The sequence below is a fragment of the Odontesthes bonariensis genome, chromosome 1, assembly GCF_027942865.1.
Source record: "Odontesthes bonariensis isolate fOdoBon6 chromosome 1, fOdoBon6.hap1, whole genome shotgun sequence".
Lineage (NCBI taxonomy): Eukaryota > Metazoa > Chordata > Actinopteri > Atheriniformes > Atherinopsidae > Odontesthes > Odontesthes bonariensis.
Genome location: NC_134506.1, coordinates 12,996,870 through 13,015,745, shown reverse-complemented (window position 1 = coordinate 13,015,745; position 18,876 = coordinate 12,996,870). Strand labels below are relative to the sequence as shown.

The 18,876-nt window shown below is 38.5% G+C and overlaps 1 protein-coding gene across 1 annotated transcript in view; it reads left to right on the top strand.

Moving 5' to 3' along the window:
• itga11a (integrin, alpha 11a) overlaps window positions 1-18,876 on the top strand; it is a 37,404-nt gene extending 18,528 nt beyond the window's left edge. The window contains exons 15-28 of the mRNA XM_075470298.1: window positions 3,104-3,243; window positions 4,714-4,824; window positions 4,951-5,036; window positions 5,138-5,348; window positions 5,476-5,574; window positions 11,013-11,089; window positions 11,289-11,372; window positions 11,582-11,672; window positions 11,767-11,880; window positions 14,282-14,365; window positions 14,461-14,571; window positions 14,676-14,771; window positions 16,398-16,511; window positions 17,741-18,876. Of these exons, the coding sequence (XP_075326413.1) occupies window positions 3,104-3,243; window positions 4,714-4,824; window positions 4,951-5,036; window positions 5,138-5,348; window positions 5,476-5,574; window positions 11,013-11,089; window positions 11,289-11,372; window positions 11,582-11,672; window positions 11,767-11,880; window positions 14,282-14,365; window positions 14,461-14,571; window positions 14,676-14,771; window positions 16,398-16,511; window positions 17,741-17,818 (1,496 nt within the window). The 3' untranslated portion in view covers window positions 17,819-18,876. The remainder of the gene's footprint in view (window positions 1-3,103; window positions 3,244-4,713; window positions 4,825-4,950; window positions 5,037-5,137; window positions 5,349-5,475; window positions 5,575-11,012; window positions 11,090-11,288; window positions 11,373-11,581; window positions 11,673-11,766; window positions 11,881-14,281; window positions 14,366-14,460; window positions 14,572-14,675; window positions 14,772-16,397; window positions 16,512-17,740) is intronic.

The window sequence follows — 18,876 nt, the reverse complement described above, 5'->3', positions numbered from 1 at the left end:
TTTTGTATATTAATGAAGAACAGTATTTTATATGCTTTAAAGCCTCTCATATCCAAAGATAACATCTGGCTTTGAGCAAAGAATAATGATGTTTAGGTGAACCACCTTTACTGGCTTACATTACAGCAGAAGTGCATATAATTGAATTTCACTGCATAATAGGATGAAATGTCACCAGTTTTAAGATAGAAAATGCATTAATCTCCCTCGATATTGAGTATGTCCTTCGTGGCCTACAAAACTTTTCAGCATGCAGCTGCCTGTAAAGCTGTGATGGCTTCTTCTAACTCACCAAAGAAAAAGGTTTCTTTACAACCATTAAGAGATGAGAATCTCCCTACTCTTCCTCTGCCAAAGTTAATGCTTCTGCCTTGAAAACTGGTACATCTGCACCATGTTGATGCTTTTGAATGTCCCTTTTAGTGTGTTAAAGCTTCATCTATGAGTTTGTATCTATTTTATTCAGCTTCTTCAAAGGAACTGCAACAAAGTGGTGTTGATGATTGTAAAAGCTCACAGACAAATCAAAGGCTGCAGGAATGTCTTTTGCCACTCAAAGTGACCTGGATAACCAAGGTCTTTCTCTGCTCACAATTTGTTTTAATGCCTCTCATGACAGCGTCCAGTTTCACAGTGTATCAGGGGAGTGTGTTCTCACTTAACCTTTTGACCTTTTGACATCTTTATCAAATCTATTAAATATGCCAAAACAGAGTAGAGGAAGAAGAGAGGGAGTTATCTTGTCTGCCATGGTCGGATACAGTGGAACACGTTGATTTGATTTTCCATTCGTTGTCGTGTCTGGCTTGTAATGCACGGCAGATGTGCTGGTGTTTGTGAAATTGCTGTGGCCTGTTGCATAAAATGGATTTTTTGTTTCGGTTAACTTAATCATACTTATGTAAATACAGCTTTACAGACATTTCAGAGCAGCGTCTTAAACAGAAAGTCTCTGACATTGCTTTATCAATGTTCTTCGCAGGATGTTTTCAGAGTTTTGCTCGATAGGTCAGTATTTCCTTCACCTTGAAAAGCCCAAGTTAGGGCTTCATCATAAAGAAGAACCAAAAGTTTTATTGCTGATGCTGATATACACACACCAGCCACTTTATAAGGTCTTGCTAGTAAAAGGTTGGACCCCCTTTTGCCTTCTGAACTGCCTTAATTCTTCGTGGCATACTTTCAACAAGGCTTTAGAAACATTCCTCTGAGATTTTGGTCCATATTGACATGATAGCGTCACGCAGATTTGTCGGATGCACATCTATGATGCTAATCTCCTTTTCCACCACATCCCAAAGGTGCTCTGTTGGACTGAGATCTGGTGACTGTGGAGGCCATTGGAGTACAGTGAATTCATTGTCATGTTCAAGAAACCAGTTTTTAGATAATATGAGCTTTGTGACGGTGCATTATCCTGCTGGAAGTAGCCATCAGAAGATGGGTACACTGTGGTCATGAAGGGATGGACATGGTCAGCAACAATACTCAGGAAGGCTGTGGCATTTAAACGATGCTCAGTTGGTACTAAGAGGCCCAAAGTGTGCCAAGAAAATATCCCCCACACCATCACACCACCACTAGTTGATACAAGGCAGGAGGGATCCATGCTTTCATGTTGTTTACGCCAAATTCTGATCCGACCATCTGAATGTCGCAGCTGAAATTGAGACTCGTCAGACCAGGCCACGTTTTTCAAATCTTCTATTGTCCCATTTTGGTGAGCCTGTGCGAATTGTAGTCTCACTTTCCTGTTGTCAGCTAACAGGAGTGGCACCCGGTGTGGTCCTCTGCTGCTGTAGCACATCTTTCTTCAAGGGTCGATGTGTTGTGCGTTCAGAGATGGTATTCTGCATTCCTTGGTTCTAACGAGTGGTTATTTGAGTTATTGTTGCCTTCCTATTATCTTGAACCAGTCTGCCACTTCTCCTCTGACCTCTCACATCAACAAGGCATTTTCATCCACACAACTGCCACTCACTGGATATTTTCTCTTTTTCGGACCATTCTCTGTAAACCCTACAGATTGGTTGTGTGTGAAAATCCCAGTAGATCAGCAGTTTCTGAAACACTCAGACCAGCCCGTCTGGCACCAGCAACCATGCCACGTTCAAAGTCACTTAAATCCCCTTTCTTCCCCATTCTGATGCTTAGTTTGAACTTCAGCAAGTTGTCTTGACCACCTCTGCATGCCTAAATGTATTGAGTTGCGGCCATGCGATTGGCTGATTAGCTATTTGCGCTAACAAGCAACTGAACAGGTTTACCTAATAAAGTTGCCGGTGAGTGTATGTGGGCTTCACAGTCTTGTGCTGGTTCGAAATCTCGCCTCACAGTAAGACGGTTCCTGGTTTGAGAAGGTTCTCAACAGGGGACTTGCTGTGTGGAGTTTGTATGTTCTCTCTGTGCGTTCTCTCCGGGCACTCGAGTTTCCTCCTACTGTCCAAAAACACGAATGTTATATTAATTGGTGATTTTGACCCAAGGAAGGAGAAACCTAGTTTTCTGTCTGTATGGCCTTGTGATGGACCGGCGACCTGTGCATGGTGTTCCAAGTCTCGCTCCCAACGGCAGCTTGGGTGGGCTCCAGGCCTACACAACCCATAACATAAGTTGGATGGGGCGTATCTGGAAAATAGATGGATGGATGAGATTTATGTTGTGGTGCGAGTAGAGAAAAGTTGACAGTTTATCCGTTCAAATCTGTTTGCGTAACGCATTAAGATTTCTCCAGCTTTCTAATTCTTGAGTGGAGCCCAAACACACCACATGCATGATTTCAGACTTAGAGGATTTTTTTTCCTCATGCCATGACAACACAAGGCAATAAATAGAAAATGTCTAAAACAATGTGGTTAAGAAATGACTGAAGCAGGTTGGCTTGAATTCTTGTTTATGTTGGTCACACATTTGTAATATGTTCAGAGTCAAGCTCAGATCGCATTGCACTGCTGTTATGATGTCTGTTTGTTTCCATTTCCCAATGAGTCTGCATTCATTTAACGAAGAAAAGAAACCTATCAATCTTACAAATATTATAAAGTGAAATATCCACAGTTTCACATGGGAGTGTAATATCTTGATTTTGTGTGCGGGCCACCAGGGATCAAATATAATGTTTCCATTGTGGAGAGACGTTTCAGTCCTCGAGCCATACTGGACGACCTGACCAAGCTACAGCCTCAAAACATGACTCTCCTTCCAGGGGAAGAGATCTGCGAACACATCTACTTCCACGTCATGGTGAGGTTTGCAAAAATCATACAAAAGCATGTAACTAGTGCTTTCAAAACACTACTAACTCATCATTTTAAGATTGACTTGACTTTTGTTCATTTATTTTCTTTTTTTGTTTGTTAATCTCATTTTAATTACTTTATTTTGTTTGCTTGCTGGTCAATTATTCATCCCTGTCATCCCTTCATAATCTGTCACATAACTTTACTTTATCTTTTGGTGCGCCGTAACTACTCACTCATTTTCCAGGTTTCTCGTGCTGTTTTTGATTCAGATTCACAAATAGCAGAGAGGAAATTATGAACATTTTAAAAAGTTTATATGGTTGCTTGAGGCAGTTTTTGACTGTTTTTAAGAGGACTTGATGCGCGTTAGGGGGACAGGAAACAAGTTTGTGAATCGCATCTGACCTGTCAAAGATTAAAATGATGTGACCCACTAGTTGTTTACAGTCTGAGCCGGCAGACATTTCACACGACTCACCGGTTTCTTTCCAGTCAGAATATTATGTCTCAAATATTCCCAGAAATCAAAGTAACTCCTCAAGAAGAACTCTAGTAGCTCCTTTTTCCTCCTACAGATGCCCTGGTCCTTGAGGTTTGTTTTGATCACCTCTGTCACTGCTAAACACTTCTGAATGTATTTAAACTGTTTAAAATCCAAATGAATAAATCCAAAATGTCTTCATGTGTGTGTGTTGGAATTTTCTACTCTGTTAGCATTAATCAGATTACATTTAGCACATCATATTTTTTACATTTACTCACCCCAAAGCTTATGCATTTGTCGTGTAACTGAAGTTAAAAGGAAAAACTAACCATTGAATCCTTCATACTTCATACAATATATTTGTAATTTGAAACAAATTTCAAATTATCTCTGAATATTACTTGCATTTGTATGACTGTTTGACTATAAACCATCTTTTCATTCCCACAATAAATAATGGTATATATTTGCAGTACATTGTGGGATACTTTGATACCACTGTGTAAGGTATATAAAATCTCTCTAAACATTTGGACCGCACTGCAAAATGGTGAACCACCTATATGAGGTTCTATATAGGGGCCTATATATAGGAAGTAATTTCAGACACAGCTTTAAATTGGTGACATTGCTGATGAATAAATTGTTTATTGCAAATGAGATGAAAATGTTCAATACTTTTGATGTAGAATCTCTTTTTTCTACTGTCAGATCATTTCAGTTGCAGTTCGGTTCTGATTGAATAGATGCATATTTGTTATTTTGGTGAATAAAAAGTTGAAAGAGAGTTAGTCAGCTTCTTTTGACTGAAATATCCTCAGTGCTGCTGGTCACATCCAACCAGTGTATATTGAAATGAAATTATAATTAATGTTGTTTCTGCATCTTGTACATTTGTTTAGACTTAAGACATATTTAAGTGGCAAGGATAAAGTAATGAGAGAGTAAATCCATGGGCTAATCTCTGAACATGATGTTTCTTATTAGGAGACCACAGACTATGCAAGACCCATAGTGTTTGCTGTGCAAGTGGGCCTGCAAGATCCAGACCACGAGCCAGTTCTGGATGAAAGCTGGCCCACTGTTGTGAAGACTGAGGTGAGAGTCGCTCTGACAGCGCATTCTGTCTTTTATTCACTATAATCAGATTCTATCAAAGTGCAAACATGAAGGAAAAGACCTTTTTAATTCTCTGACTAACAGAAAGTTTTTTTCTCTGGCCAGCTTCCCTTCTGGAACGGCTGTGATGAGGACGACCGCTGCATCCCCGACCTGTCACTGCAGAGCATGACCGACCTGATGACTCGAAAGTAGGTACACACACATTCATCGCAATGCACACACGCATGAGTACGCAGACATATCTACACCTCTGAACTCTGCTTGGTCTTCCTTCCTTACTGACTCCCAGTCAGTTCTGTGCACGTCCTGTACAGTCTCGTGGGGTTTTCTGTCGCCACCAAAGTGAAGGAGGAGTGGAGGGATCTCTGCGGATGCTTGAGGGAAACACGAGGAGGATGGTGGTGGATGTCAAGCTGGAGAACAAAGGAGAAAACGCCTACAATGTTATTCTAAATATCACCTACACACCCAATCTGCGTTTTTCAAGCCTCATTGTCAAGGTGCATAATCTTTATTCTAAACGGTTCATTTGTGAGGACACAGTTTCTCAATTTGCATGAAAACATCTAACACCATGTAGAAATTTCTTAGATTTGACCATCCATTGTTGTCAATTTATCTCTTCAGGACAACTCTGACATCAAAATTGAGTGTTTTATAGAGGACAAGATGAGGAATGAGAAGATCTGCAACGTCAGTGCGCCCTTCATGAGAGCCAAAACACAGGTGAGAACACCACACTCCTGACTAAGACATTCACTTATAAGAAAAGTACCATGTTAGAGCTGGCCTGATAATGAACAGTAACTGAGTTAGACTATGTGTGACTTTGTTTATTGTTTTAGATCATTTATTAAGAGAGCATCTCTACTGTATTAAATGTAGGTTTGCTGCTACTTTTACATGAAAACATCTTAAAGGAGATTAAATAGGTCTGCGGTTTCAAACATTTTGTGCAGCTTGTCGTGTACAATATCTCATATTTTGTTCCTGGTATTTCTATGCTTTAAATTTAAAGATGTCTATCTAGGATGAGAATCTTTATCTCTCCATTTTCTGACTGAAGAAAAAGCAGATTATTCCAAAAAAGATGAAAAGCATTTGACATGCTTGCACCCCAGAATTCAATAAAAATCAGAATGCAAGTGTGTTCTGCGACTCAGGGGCTGAAAAAACACTGACCTGGGCCGTTTAGGTCACTGGGGCCAAAACCTGGAAGTTTTAAGATGACCACAATAGACCACAGTGATTAATGGAGGAACCACAAAACAACCAGAGAAGCCCAGTTTAGTTCTGAGAGCCTCCTTTTTTATAGTCACATCAGAGTCAGATGTGTTGAATTAAATTTAATAACAATTATGAGTGGGAAAGCAACGCCGATATCAAGTCTATCAATGTGACATGTTTCCTATTTTCACATCTTGATCAAACAAAGCAATGCATTCAAAATTAAAATCAATATCTTCATTTTGATTTCTATCCATAAGAATTTCAGCTGGGATTATTTGCTGATCTGCGAGTCGAGATTGGCCCTCACAAGCCAACTGTTATGCCTGAAACATGATACTTAAGTAGTTTCCCATACCACTCTCACTCTTAAATCTGTAGATTTTGAAGAATTGCTCGACTATACAAGCGGGACGTGTGAGGTTCTGTGTGCATACTTTGTGTTGTACATTCAGATTTTGTTAGATTTTTTTTTTCCTTTATCACACATTTTTGTTTTAAGTTTAAAATTGTGTTTTTAACTGCAATCTAAACCCAAGTCTTTTAAAAGGAAGCAGCCACCCTCCTCATCGACAGTGTTTGTATTTTATGAGATGCAGTAAAGGCCTCTGGTATCATATTGTCTCCACTTTGCTGCAGTTAAGCGACTTTTGGATCCAGTCCCTAATTTTAGGAAGAGAGTTGTGATTAGTGGACATTTTCAGTGTTTAAGGGAATAATTGTTTAATCTATTTAGATCCATGGTATTTAACAAGTATCTTTTTTCTTAAGTTTCTTTAAACTTTCTCAGGTGCCACCCTGTGACTTTATATTGGTCATATGACATTTTGCAGAGAACTGCACGGTGGTGGGTTGGTTAGCACTGTTGCAGCAAAAAAAGTCTCTCTGGTTACTCTGGCTTCCTCCCACAGTCCAAAAAAACATGCATATTGGGTTGATTGATGATTTTAAGTTGACGGTACAGCGTGAATGGCTGTTTGTCTCTGTGTTGGCCCTTTGATGGACTGGAGACCTGTCCAAGGAACCCTCACCCAACTCGCCCATTGGCAGTTGGGAAAGGCTCCAGCCCACCCGTGACCCTGAGTTGGATAAAACGGTATAGAAAATGGATGGATGGATACTTTACTAAATCATTTGTTATATGTTTTTCAAGGGACTTCAGAAAATAACATAAGGACAAATTTCAGATCTCATTTTGTGTGTTTGAGTGACAAGAATGAACTGGAGGACATCCTCCCGGTACCAGGAAAACAAGTTGGTGCAAGTGAAAACCTTTAGAACTGAGTTTTGGAGCCTGGTTCGTAGCTTCTGTGAGTCCTGCTGCCTCCACTCTCCACTCAGCCTCTAGAGCAGTGTTTCCCAACCGGGGGTACGCGGTGCACGGGGAGTTTTTTTTTTAATTATTTTTTTGTTTTTTTAAATATTGAAATATTTTTTTAAATATTTAAAAAAAAAAAAAAATGTTACTTGTTTAAGTTAGATAACAAAGGAAGATTATTTTGATTTAGTATTTATACTATTTTGGTTAATTATTTATATTTCAAGAAAATGTTTTTTATTCTTATGTTGAATTCAACTGAGGTTAAAAAAAAAGAGAGAGAAAGCCTGAGAATTTTATGTTCAAGTTAAGGATATTAAATAAAATGATTTTCATGTAATAACCACTGTGTTGCTCTACTTTTGGAGAATCATCGCACGCGTTGTATGTGTGAGGGGGTACTCGTGGTGTGACAAGAAGGCTCAGGGGGTACTCAGGCCAAAAAAGGTTGGGAAACACTGCTTTTGAGGCCACGGGCCGTAACAGTGGTCCATCATGTATGTGAAAGCATCTCCTTGAAGGTTTAAGTAATGACGTCTGCTTTGAACATAAAAATCAGTCAAGCAATGTCCTCAACTTCTTTTACTTGCTTTACTTCCAAAGACACCCCATTTAGATTGAACTGCGTTATTAAGTAGATATGTCTTCGCAACACAGTAAACAGAGATTAGAAACTTTTCTGTCTACTTTATCTCCCCATTGCACCAGGTGTGACTGAATGAAAAACGCTGACTTGTATTTTTTCTCCGCACCGGTTTCTAATTCTCCCATTAAATTCTACCGTTTCTGAACCTTTCCTTTTTTAAAGCAAGACATCATGTCTTATCTTTAAGGGTGACGTTTGAATTAACTTGGACAGGGATGACACTGATTGTACAGTGTAAAAGAAATTACACTGCGTTTTTATATACCTAAGTCATGTTTTCAAACGATGTCTTAGCAACTGTCTTCCTTGGTTTCCCTGCTAATACAAAACCTGCTGACAAAAAGAAATGAAGAACTGGGCCGAAATAGTTCATGAAATTTCTTAACCACGTCATTATCACAAGCAATACTCATCCCCTAGGCAACAAAATTATCCCTACGTATCATTGACAACTGAAGCTGGAGGACCCAGTCACCCTTTAAATGTCACGGAGTGATTCATACCCACTCTTTGAGCCTGAACTGGATCCAGAGCCACAGAGCCCATCTGCACTGGTCGAGAGCCTTTTAAAAATGTCACAAATGGTAAACAAGACTGACTCTACACCAGGGTCACTGCCAAACCAGCCCAAACCACTGTTTAGCTGTAGGAAAGTAGGATCTTCGGAGAAAGCCTGTTAGAAAAATCAGTAATCACTCTTGTTTTGATTTCTCCAGTTTCCTTTGTTCCGCGTAAAACGACATGTACTGTAAACTTCACTACTGCTGCAGCAGAAGGAGGTCTAAAAATTATATATTGTTTACAAGACTGTGACACAGTTGCCTGGTCAGCTTATTATAAGCGACTTTGAGCTTGTTCGTCTGTTAAGTTGCTTACAAATATTGGTAGATGTGGTTGGTTTCTGTTTTCTGAGGTGTGGTTGCTTATTTGGGCTTTTTTTCCGTTGATGGAAAAAAGGATAAAAACTGGATTCAGCCTCACTTGGGAGAAATATTAAGTCCAGTGTGCTGATAGTGTAACATGTGCACATCATGCAGATCTTATCCAACATGCAGCGCTGGTAACATATAAAAAAGGCAGGTTTACAGCTTTTGGATACATGCCAAAATAAAAGAAATCAAGACAGACAAGGGAGATAAATATAACAATATCGATCTAGTCTGGTTGTATGTTACCTAAATATTTCACATCATGATGCCTTCTACTTTTAGTCGTGTTTTCGTTGTATTTCACTACATTTATTTGCCGGTTTTAGTAAGTAGTTTTATAGATTAAATTTAAAAAATGCTATATTATAAAAGAAACTACCTAATAATATTAAAAGTAAACTACACATAGATCATTTCATATCGATAAATCAATAAGTCGTATCCGTTCTTATAATGTATCCAATCACATGCATGTTATGTCTTCACTTGCACAGCCTGTTTTTACATAAGTAGGATATTGAATACAGGAGTCTTAGTTACTTTTACTTGTAAGAGAGTAATTACACTCTTGTAAAGCTATTTTTACCTAAAAAAAAAAAAAAACATCTTCCACCACTGACTGCAAAGGCATATTTTCACTCATTTATTTCATTGCACCCAGCAAATCTTTTTCACAGCAGACACGTGGACAGCTCATCACAGGAAATGCACATTTTTGTTAAATGGTGGCTGCATTCTACTTGGGAAGCCCCTACTCTTGTTTAGAACCAAAGTTTTACTTGGTTCTTAAAGGAATTTCACCATTTTTAATGTCATTCATTGAATCTGTGACACATCAAACTGTCTATCTGATAAAGCACATTGGGACCCTATATGACTATATTAGCACTGATCAAGTGACCCGTCTTTTTAAAGTACTGATAGGTAAACTTACTTGTTTTGTTCTCCTTTTTTTGGAACTTGTTTTGGACTTGTCCCCATAGGTCTGTTCGTTTATTTCTCTAGCAACAATTATTGGTGTCAGATGTGTTGCTGCTTTTTTGCGGATGAGACAAGAGAATGCTAATTACTGTAATTAGCTGTTTGATGACTGATAATCAGTGTGGCTTGGAGAAGGAGCCAGTAAGCATCAGCCCAGAGGAGGAAGAGGAGCATCATGAGCAATCAGAATTTTTAAGCAACACAAACAATAACACAAATGTCTTCCAGCCACAGAAAATCACATCTCCCATAGCAGTTGTATGCATGCCTGTTTCTCTGCATTCTTATGTGTTTCATGTAATGTTCATCTAAAGAAACATCACTTAGTTGTTGGTTTTCAAATATCTTCTTATCTGTGTTGCTTCTAACACTTTATAGGACTTGATGAAATGTAAAAAAAAAAAGTCCATTATTTTTGTGCTGTATCTGTGGTTTGTCAAGGATGAATCCATCTATATGGAGGAGGGAAGCTACAGTAACCTTGTTATGCATTCCTCTGTGGTCAGACAGGACCCATCAGGATTTCATTACGACACAGGGGACTAAACAATGCTCTGCTCGGATCTGCTCTGCTCTGCTCTTCTTCATGTGCTTTCTGCTGCCAATCAAACTTGGGTTGGTCTTGGGTTCTCCTTCTGTTTTTGTTTAGGATTCCTCCATCATTTTCCATATATTTACATACCTGTCTCTCCTTGGTTTCTGTCTCTTTACTGCTGCTTTCTTTCTGTTTTCCCCTGAATCTGACTCCTTCTGATAGCTCCGTATGCATGCGTGTGTGTAGACAACCATTGCCCTCAACTAAGGGGAAATTCCCTGGCTCTCTTTAAACAGCACCAACTGTGTAACCAGCTGCCTGGGGTCAAATCCCGGGAATTACAGCAGGTTATTGCAGACTTTGCTCCTTTATTCATAATTCAGAGCATTTACTGCTGGAGAGGGAGTCTACAGACATTTCTGGCATGCGCTTTTAGTGATTTTCTCATAAAAAAAAGTTAAATATATTATAGAAAATTAACTATATAAGTGATTTATGTTTCTAATCCTAGTTTTCTTCTCTGTGCAGGTGTCATTTCGTCTGGAGTTCGAGTTCAGTCGTATTGTCTTCCTAGAGCACCTCAGAGTTATCCTGGAGGCCAGCAGGTGTGAACATAAATTTGCATCTAAACACATTTTCATTTTGCCTGGTGACAGGTCTGTCTGTTGCTCTGCTATTTGCCTTTACTGAACAAATGACAACGTGGAATTATATTATAAGACGGGTGGTGAGATTTAATATGAAAAGCTGCAGACATCAGGATGATGGTTTCAGCTTTTTCAAATACTTTTGCTCTTCCAACAGTGACGGTGAGGAAATAAGCACAGCCGATAATTTCAACGATATCTATTACTCACTGAGATATGAGGGAGACCTTCTCTTCACCAGGTTTGTCCCAATCTTTCCTTATTTCCAAAGAATGAATGTTGCAGAAACTTGTGGGATTTTGGAAGCTGCTAACTTGAGAAATCCTGAATAGCATAAAGGGGATAATAAGTTCCACATACTGATGGAAGATGGAATGTGGACTTTGTTATCATGTATTTGAAGTCATAACATGTTACTTTTTTGTTTATTTTCATTATTTGCTTTGAAAGGGATTCAAATCCAACTCGGTATGAAATTAAATCAGAGCTCTCGCTGGAGGAACCCGGCGTTATCGGCCCTCCTTTCAACTTCACTTTCCAGGTGAGAGCCGATGTTACCATGACTTTAATTTAGTGTACAGGAAAACACAACCTGGAAATAATTTACACAATTTACCACTTGCTGTCTCTCTCAGATCCAGAACCTTGGATACTTTCCAGTAAGGGATCTGCAGCTGAACATCGAGATCCCAGAAATGACAAAAAATGGGAACCAGCTCCTGCAGCTATCCGACTTCCATATTAACCAGGTGAGTGTGGCACCTCAAAGTTTATCCTATGAATTTAACTGAGAATAATGTTGCTTTCTGAGATATATATATATATATATATATAAAAATAAAGGAAAAGTGGAATTGAACAATGAAACACAGCCCTGCTCCACCCTTTTACATTTGGCTGACGTGTTTTAAAACCATAAATCTAGAACAGATACTAAGCACTTTGTGGCTCTATTCAGTACACATGATCAGAGAAAAAGCTCATGTTTCTTATTTGTGTAATTATCTAATGTTATGTGTAAGCTTTTTGTTGAGGTGATTGTGATTGTGAACTCGGTGCTATGTTCCCAGGTTCAGTGCTTTGTTAACACATGCATCCTTCAGATTTATCCCATTTCTAGTCTAAATTATTCTGAAATAGGATCCTGTTTTAATTTCCTAAACACCATCTATCCTGAACATAAACTACGGAGCGTGGAAACATGAAAATGTTTCTAATTATGATACAACCCCAAAATCAGAAAAAGTTGGAATGGTATGGAGAATGTGTGATTCTTACGTATACCGTGTGGTGTGAACCACAATCATTGAATCACTGTTTGGAAATAAGGGAATTTTTTCAGATGTATCCCTCTACATTGGATAATATCCTAAATCAAAGGAATCTGAAGGAATTTTTGGTATGTAAGGGATAAAGGCACAAGTGTGACCTGGAACTCTCTGATCTCTGATTTCTCAGAAGGAACTGCATCCCATATCATCATTGATTAATATCTAACATAACCACATAGGCAAAGGATTACTGTGGGAAACCTTTGTCAAGTGCTACAATATGGAGTTCAATGAAGCTACTTCAAACTTTACTGTGTAACAAAGAAGCCTTATGTTGACCTTGTTCGGAGGCAGCATCAACTCTCTGGGCTGGGAGGCATCTGGGATGGACCATCACACAGTAGAAATTTGTTTTGTGATTGGTATTTGATCGGTATTTCAGATATTTTTTGGAAGAAATGGACATCATGTGCTCTGGACCATTTATAAAAAGAGGAGCATCCAGATTTATCAGCAATAAGTCCTAAAGCCAGGATCTGTGATGGTATTTGGTTGTAACTTGGGAACTGTAAATTACAATTATGTGATGGCAGCATTAATGCAGAAGAGTTGAAATTTTAGAGCAACATGTGCATCTTTTCCAGGGACGTCCACGTATTTCTTAACAACCCAATGTTAAACTATTCTGCACAAATTACAAAGACATGGCTGAGGAAGAAGAGGGTTTCGGGTACCAGACTGCTCTTCATGCAGTCCTAACCTGTATGAAACACTTCATTGTTTTGGTGTCCTCATTGCCAGAACATCTAAATAAAAAAGTCAACGCTTTTATAGCGCATTTTGTTAACATTACCACGGTTCTACAAGGCACTTTACAATGTATTTCTAATTCACACATCGACACATTGCTTCTTATCATATGTTTACACTCTATGCGTGCAGTACTTTGTCTTTACAAATAAACACTAATGAGCATATTGAGGGTGATGTGGAATTCAGTGCCTTTCCCAAGGACACACTGGCGGTGAAATTCTCATTAGAAGACTAATATTCATTGACGATGCAGAGCCATGGCCTCCCATGTGGTAGCGAGCTGTGAGAAGAAACGGTGACGTTACAAAGTCACCATCACAGTGAAAAACTTCACTGTCCCAACAAAATGAAAGTGATGAGGGCAAACATGAAATTTCTCTGGTTAATACCATCTGCAATTAAAGTCAAAATAAATGTAGATACTACTAAGAGTTTTTTTTTTTTTTTTATAAATTGTACTCCCCATACGGTCCCAACTTTTTCTGATTTGTGGTTGTACATGAACATATAATCATACATCATGAGTAGTTTGTAAAGCTCCTTGACTTTGGAAATTCTATTCAATCATTACTATTAGCAGCACATGCTAATGTTTTCCTCTTATTTGGGAGTGAACAATAGATCACAATGTTTTCCCTACACTTTTGTTTAGTACTTTTGATTTTAAAGAGTGTAAATAAAAACTGTTAAACAGGCCTGAAGTGCGATTGTTGCAAAGTCATAATTCAAGATCCAGTGTTATCAGGGTGATTTCCTCCTTTTGCTTAATTTCCTCCCAGTTCCACTAGTGATACTGTTAGATGTTTCAGCCAGCAATGTTCCTAAAGCTCTACTCAATTCATTAAAAATGAGCATTTAGACAAATTTGGTCAAGGTTTTTGTGCTTTTTGTACATGTGGTGTGCATAATAACAGACAAAACTGAGCTTTGTATTGACCCTCTTATTTGTATAGCGGTAAGTAAAGGGTTAAATAAACATTGTTAGAGTGTTAATTTAACTCTCTCTCTGCAGAAATAAGATTGTAACACACTAACCGGAAGTTTTTACTCTCATGTCACACTACAGAGAGATGGTACACGCTGTTTACCACCTCAGCATGTGGCTCAGAGCCGCGCATCACCTGAGGATTTCTCCCGCTTCTCCCGCTTGGTAAAGTACAAAATATAAATATAAAATCCATCTCCTAATAACAGGTTATTTCTGACTATGTTTTGTAACTGTTTTCCTTTTGTTTCTTCACACAGAACCGATCCAACACATTAACGCTGCCAATCCAGTGCACAGTCAATGTGGCCTCCTATAGAGAAATTGCAATTAGAATCACAGGCGCACTGAGAATAGATACATTACACGCAGTGAGTTTGATCTCAGAAAATGCTTGTTTTGAGTTGTACACGATACCCGTAATCATTTTAATGTGTTTGGTAAAACTGACTGCATGTTTTAATTTGCTCCCCAGCTGAAGTTTAAAGTCCTGGAACTGGTAACTAGTGCTTCAGTGGAGCTCCCCTCCTCCAGCCCCATGTTTTTACATGAAGAGAGGTCTGTCAGACATGTGAGTCAACAACAACTCAATCCTGCTGTAAACTGCCTCTGCCCTGAGTTTGACCTGATTCATCTGACTAGATAAAAGCTTTAATTAGATGTACGCTCATTCTGGTTTTTTATCTTAAACATGTGTGATTCCAGTGCTTTGTTCAGAAAACAAGCCCTTAAAACTCACTGAAATGGACCAGAAATTATAGAATAAAGCACATAAAACTAAGGGGCAACGTATTTTTCTACAGGGGCCACTTTTTATTGATAGCAATAGTTTCTGCTACAATTGTGTGTGGGAACACACAACTGAGAAGTAGCATAATCAAGCTGTAAAGGCTGTTATTTGAGCACACATGCTGTGTGGTGCTTAGGGACCGAAAGGTCCAGCGGCACGACATGTAGCAGAGTGGACACAAAACACAAATCTTTGCTGCCATCTGTTGGCTGCCATCTGTTGGCCATTACTGCAATCCTGCGGTATCTCGCCTTAATCTTTGCAAGCTTCAACCTCAACTATCTTAAATAGTACCTTTCTAACTGAGATGTAGACTACTTCAAGCTGTTTCACATGATAAAGACACCTTGATGTACAACTCAGTAAGACAGCATCAGCAACAACAAAAACAAAAAGCATAGCAATGAATTCATAAGAAAATACATAGATTTATAGACTAACATCATAATCACATATTTTCACAGATAAATGAAAAACAATCGAATTAAAAGTAAAAAAAAAACTGTTAATGATGGTATATAAGAGAAAAACTGATATAAATAAGTAAAACCATTAGCAGTAAAAATCACAACGTAAATTTTGAAGACTATATAAAAAAAACAGAACGAAGGCAGAGTTAATGGTGCTCTAAGTAAAAGGCTGCATATTCAGGGACTGACAGGAGAGATGAGCGGAGCCCCAAAATATCTCACACAATCTCTCAGTAACCAGATGAATGGCAGGATGAAGCAGCTGACGGCAGGTAAACAAGTTCTGAACATTACGATTTCCTCTTTTCATTTAAGCAAAAAAAAAAGGGAAATTTGTGGCGTACCTGATTGTGCAGCTACAAATTCAATTTTATAGGACATTTACTTGAGAATTTTCAGTCCATTTTAAAAACTGAATAGTTATTATGTGACATATTTATCTAATTATGGAAGAATAAATAAATCAGCATATGAACTACTTAATTATTGTTTCATTAATTGACAGAAAAAATGCAACCCGAGACACAAGGCTCCAAAGGGGAATGAGGCGCGAGCCACTACGACAAACAGATGGATCTTGTATACACTAACCTAGAAACACTGGCCAGCTGCCTCCAGTTTCTTAATCAAATCAGCTCCAATCATCTGGAAACCTGCTACACAAACCACACACACACCAACAAAGAAAAATAATCAGGGGATATCACACTCTACATAAACAAAAAGTTGCAATCTTCATTAACATCTAGTGAATGGCCTTGTTGTGCACTGCAGCAGCCAACAGCTGTACTGATAATACATCATAATTAAAGGGCAGAGCCCTTTCATATTTCCTGTGCATGTCACAGCTCCTATTTATCTCATAATTTTCAAACAGTAGCACATTTTATATTCTGTTTTTGAATTTTTCATTTTCTGATCTCATCATCTCTGACAGATAATACTGGAGATCAGGAAGGAGGGAGATTACAGAATTCCCACTTGGATTATTATTGGTAGCACGCTGGGAGGACTCTTATTGTTAGCTCTGCTCAGTCTGGCTCTGTGGAAGGTAAGTTATCTTATCACGCACAGTTATTTATTGGAAGTAATTACTAGTGTTGGCCAGATGAAGCTTCTTGAAGCACTGAAGCTTTCCAGCCTGTTTTATTGAAAAGGTTGGTTTCGTGATGCTTTGAATGCTTAGTTGTGCCCACTGCTGATTAACTTTGGTTAACATTTTAAAAGATAACACCATATGTGTAAACTATTACGCACCTGTCTTTTTATTTCATTCAATGACTTAATCATTTCCATAGTGTTATACTATCTGAACCGTCATTCAATAGACTGACTCTGTTTTTGTATTTGTGCCATCTGCCCTGCATTTTCTACAAATAAGACACATATTTCAATTAAAAACATATTTTCTCAGAAATTAAGACTATTTCAAATCATTGCCACATTGGAGAATTTGTTGGTTTTTTACAATTTACTCACTACCATCAAACAATCCATAACATGTGGGGCTGCCAGACTCAAACAAGATAAATATAAACAGCACAAAATCCTCTGTAACTCTTTTCTGGATTTATTTTAGCTAGTTATATGAATCTTTTTTTTAATATTACATTGTATTTACAACCATTTCAGTTAGCTCATGAAAACAGTACCATTGTTTACAAATCACACATCAGCATATTGTTCTACTACCAAGCTCAATTAATCTCTTTGAGTGATAAGAAGTTATCTCCACAGGCCTTCCTTAAACATTGGCTTTAGTCATAAAACTGATCTGATACATATATATATGTATATATAAAACCTGTTTCAGTTGAGCTTCACAAAATGTACCCATGTCAACTTTTCATCTAAAAAGTTAAGGCAGTCTCGTTCTTATGTTCAACACAGGAGTCACGGACGGACACAATCTGACCCCAGGCCTCTAAAAACTCAATATATTTCTTTGTGTTAGCTTCAGGAAAGAAATACTTTTTTTTTTTGTTCCAACTGTAATGAGTGAAAATGTTCTCAAGAAAAAGGCCTATGGGGAAGAAAGTCATTAATTCTTGGTGTAATTTGCCAAAATCTGCGGTTCTAAGCTCAGAGAGTAAGCGTACGTTGCTTTGCGCTAATTCATTTCCTTCACAAACTTCTCAAACCAAATAGATTCACAACCTACGGTGTCAAACATGCTAATATATAGGGGCTTAAGGGCATAGGGCACAAGAAAATGATTGAATGTATGTTGAGAACAGCAACTGAACGTGTTGATCTGTGTTTAACTGCTTCCTCACTCAGCTCGGCTTCTTCAGGAGGCAGAAGCGAAAAGACAAGGACGAGCAGGAGGCCAACGGGAAGGTGGCCGAGGAGCGGTAACCTAGGCTGATGGCTCCCAGCAGGCACCTTTTCCAGAGGGGACGTGACACTCAGGGACCAACCCACCCCCCCTGCTCCCCAACACCACAGTGGCAGCGCATAGATGGCTCCACATGACCGCTGAAGCAAGGCTTTTTCAGTGCACTGGACCCGTCCCATGCCACAACCCCAGACCCCGAGAGTCAGCACTGTCACACTCACTTAGAATTCCTGCACTGTTACGATATAAGGGCTTCTTCTTTCTTTGTATTCCACTGCCCACAATGTCGTGCCTCCACAGATTTTAGAGCTCTGGTGCTTTTCAATGGCTGTTTGGAAAGAAGAGTCGAGCGAGATCTGATCGATCGGTTCCAAAGATTTCTGGCTTTTTTTCTTTTCTTTTTTTGTTGCCTGTGAGGCAAATGATAGCCAATAAGTCTTTAACTCTTCTCGGTGTGTATTTATTTAACTTTGATGGAAAGGTTTGAAATACATGAAAAACCTCAAGGGTGAGTCCCCACCCGACAACTGCCACATATTTAAAGATATTATTCTGTATATTGAATTTGAAGTTTAAAAGTTTCTATCTGCAACATATTCAGTTGATGTAATTTATGAAGAACCAAAATGGAACTAAAGTCACCCAAGTACAAAGATTCATGAAGACAGAGGAATCCTCAACAATTTTGCATCCTGGAAAACAAAACAGGATGTTCTTTAAATTTTTTATGCACTTTTACATTGTACAAAATTAACTTGAATTTGTAAATAGTCATGTGCTTCTTTTTTAATACCCAGTCAGTAATGTTTTTCACTATATATTTCCTTTGTTTATGGCATTCCTTTTTTAACTTATGCAAAAAAAATTGCTTTGTGTTACAGAACCTATTTCAATATGAGACGGTTGCATGCCTTTTAACATGCACTGCATCAGAGCAAAGGCTGTGCAGTAGATATTGACAGCAGTTCTTCAATATAAGTACATTTATATTGAGCTGTCACTAAATGATAAGCAGATGCTGTAAACATGAGTTCAATAAATGCATATTGCTCCAGGTGTTATATTGTTGAGGTATGAA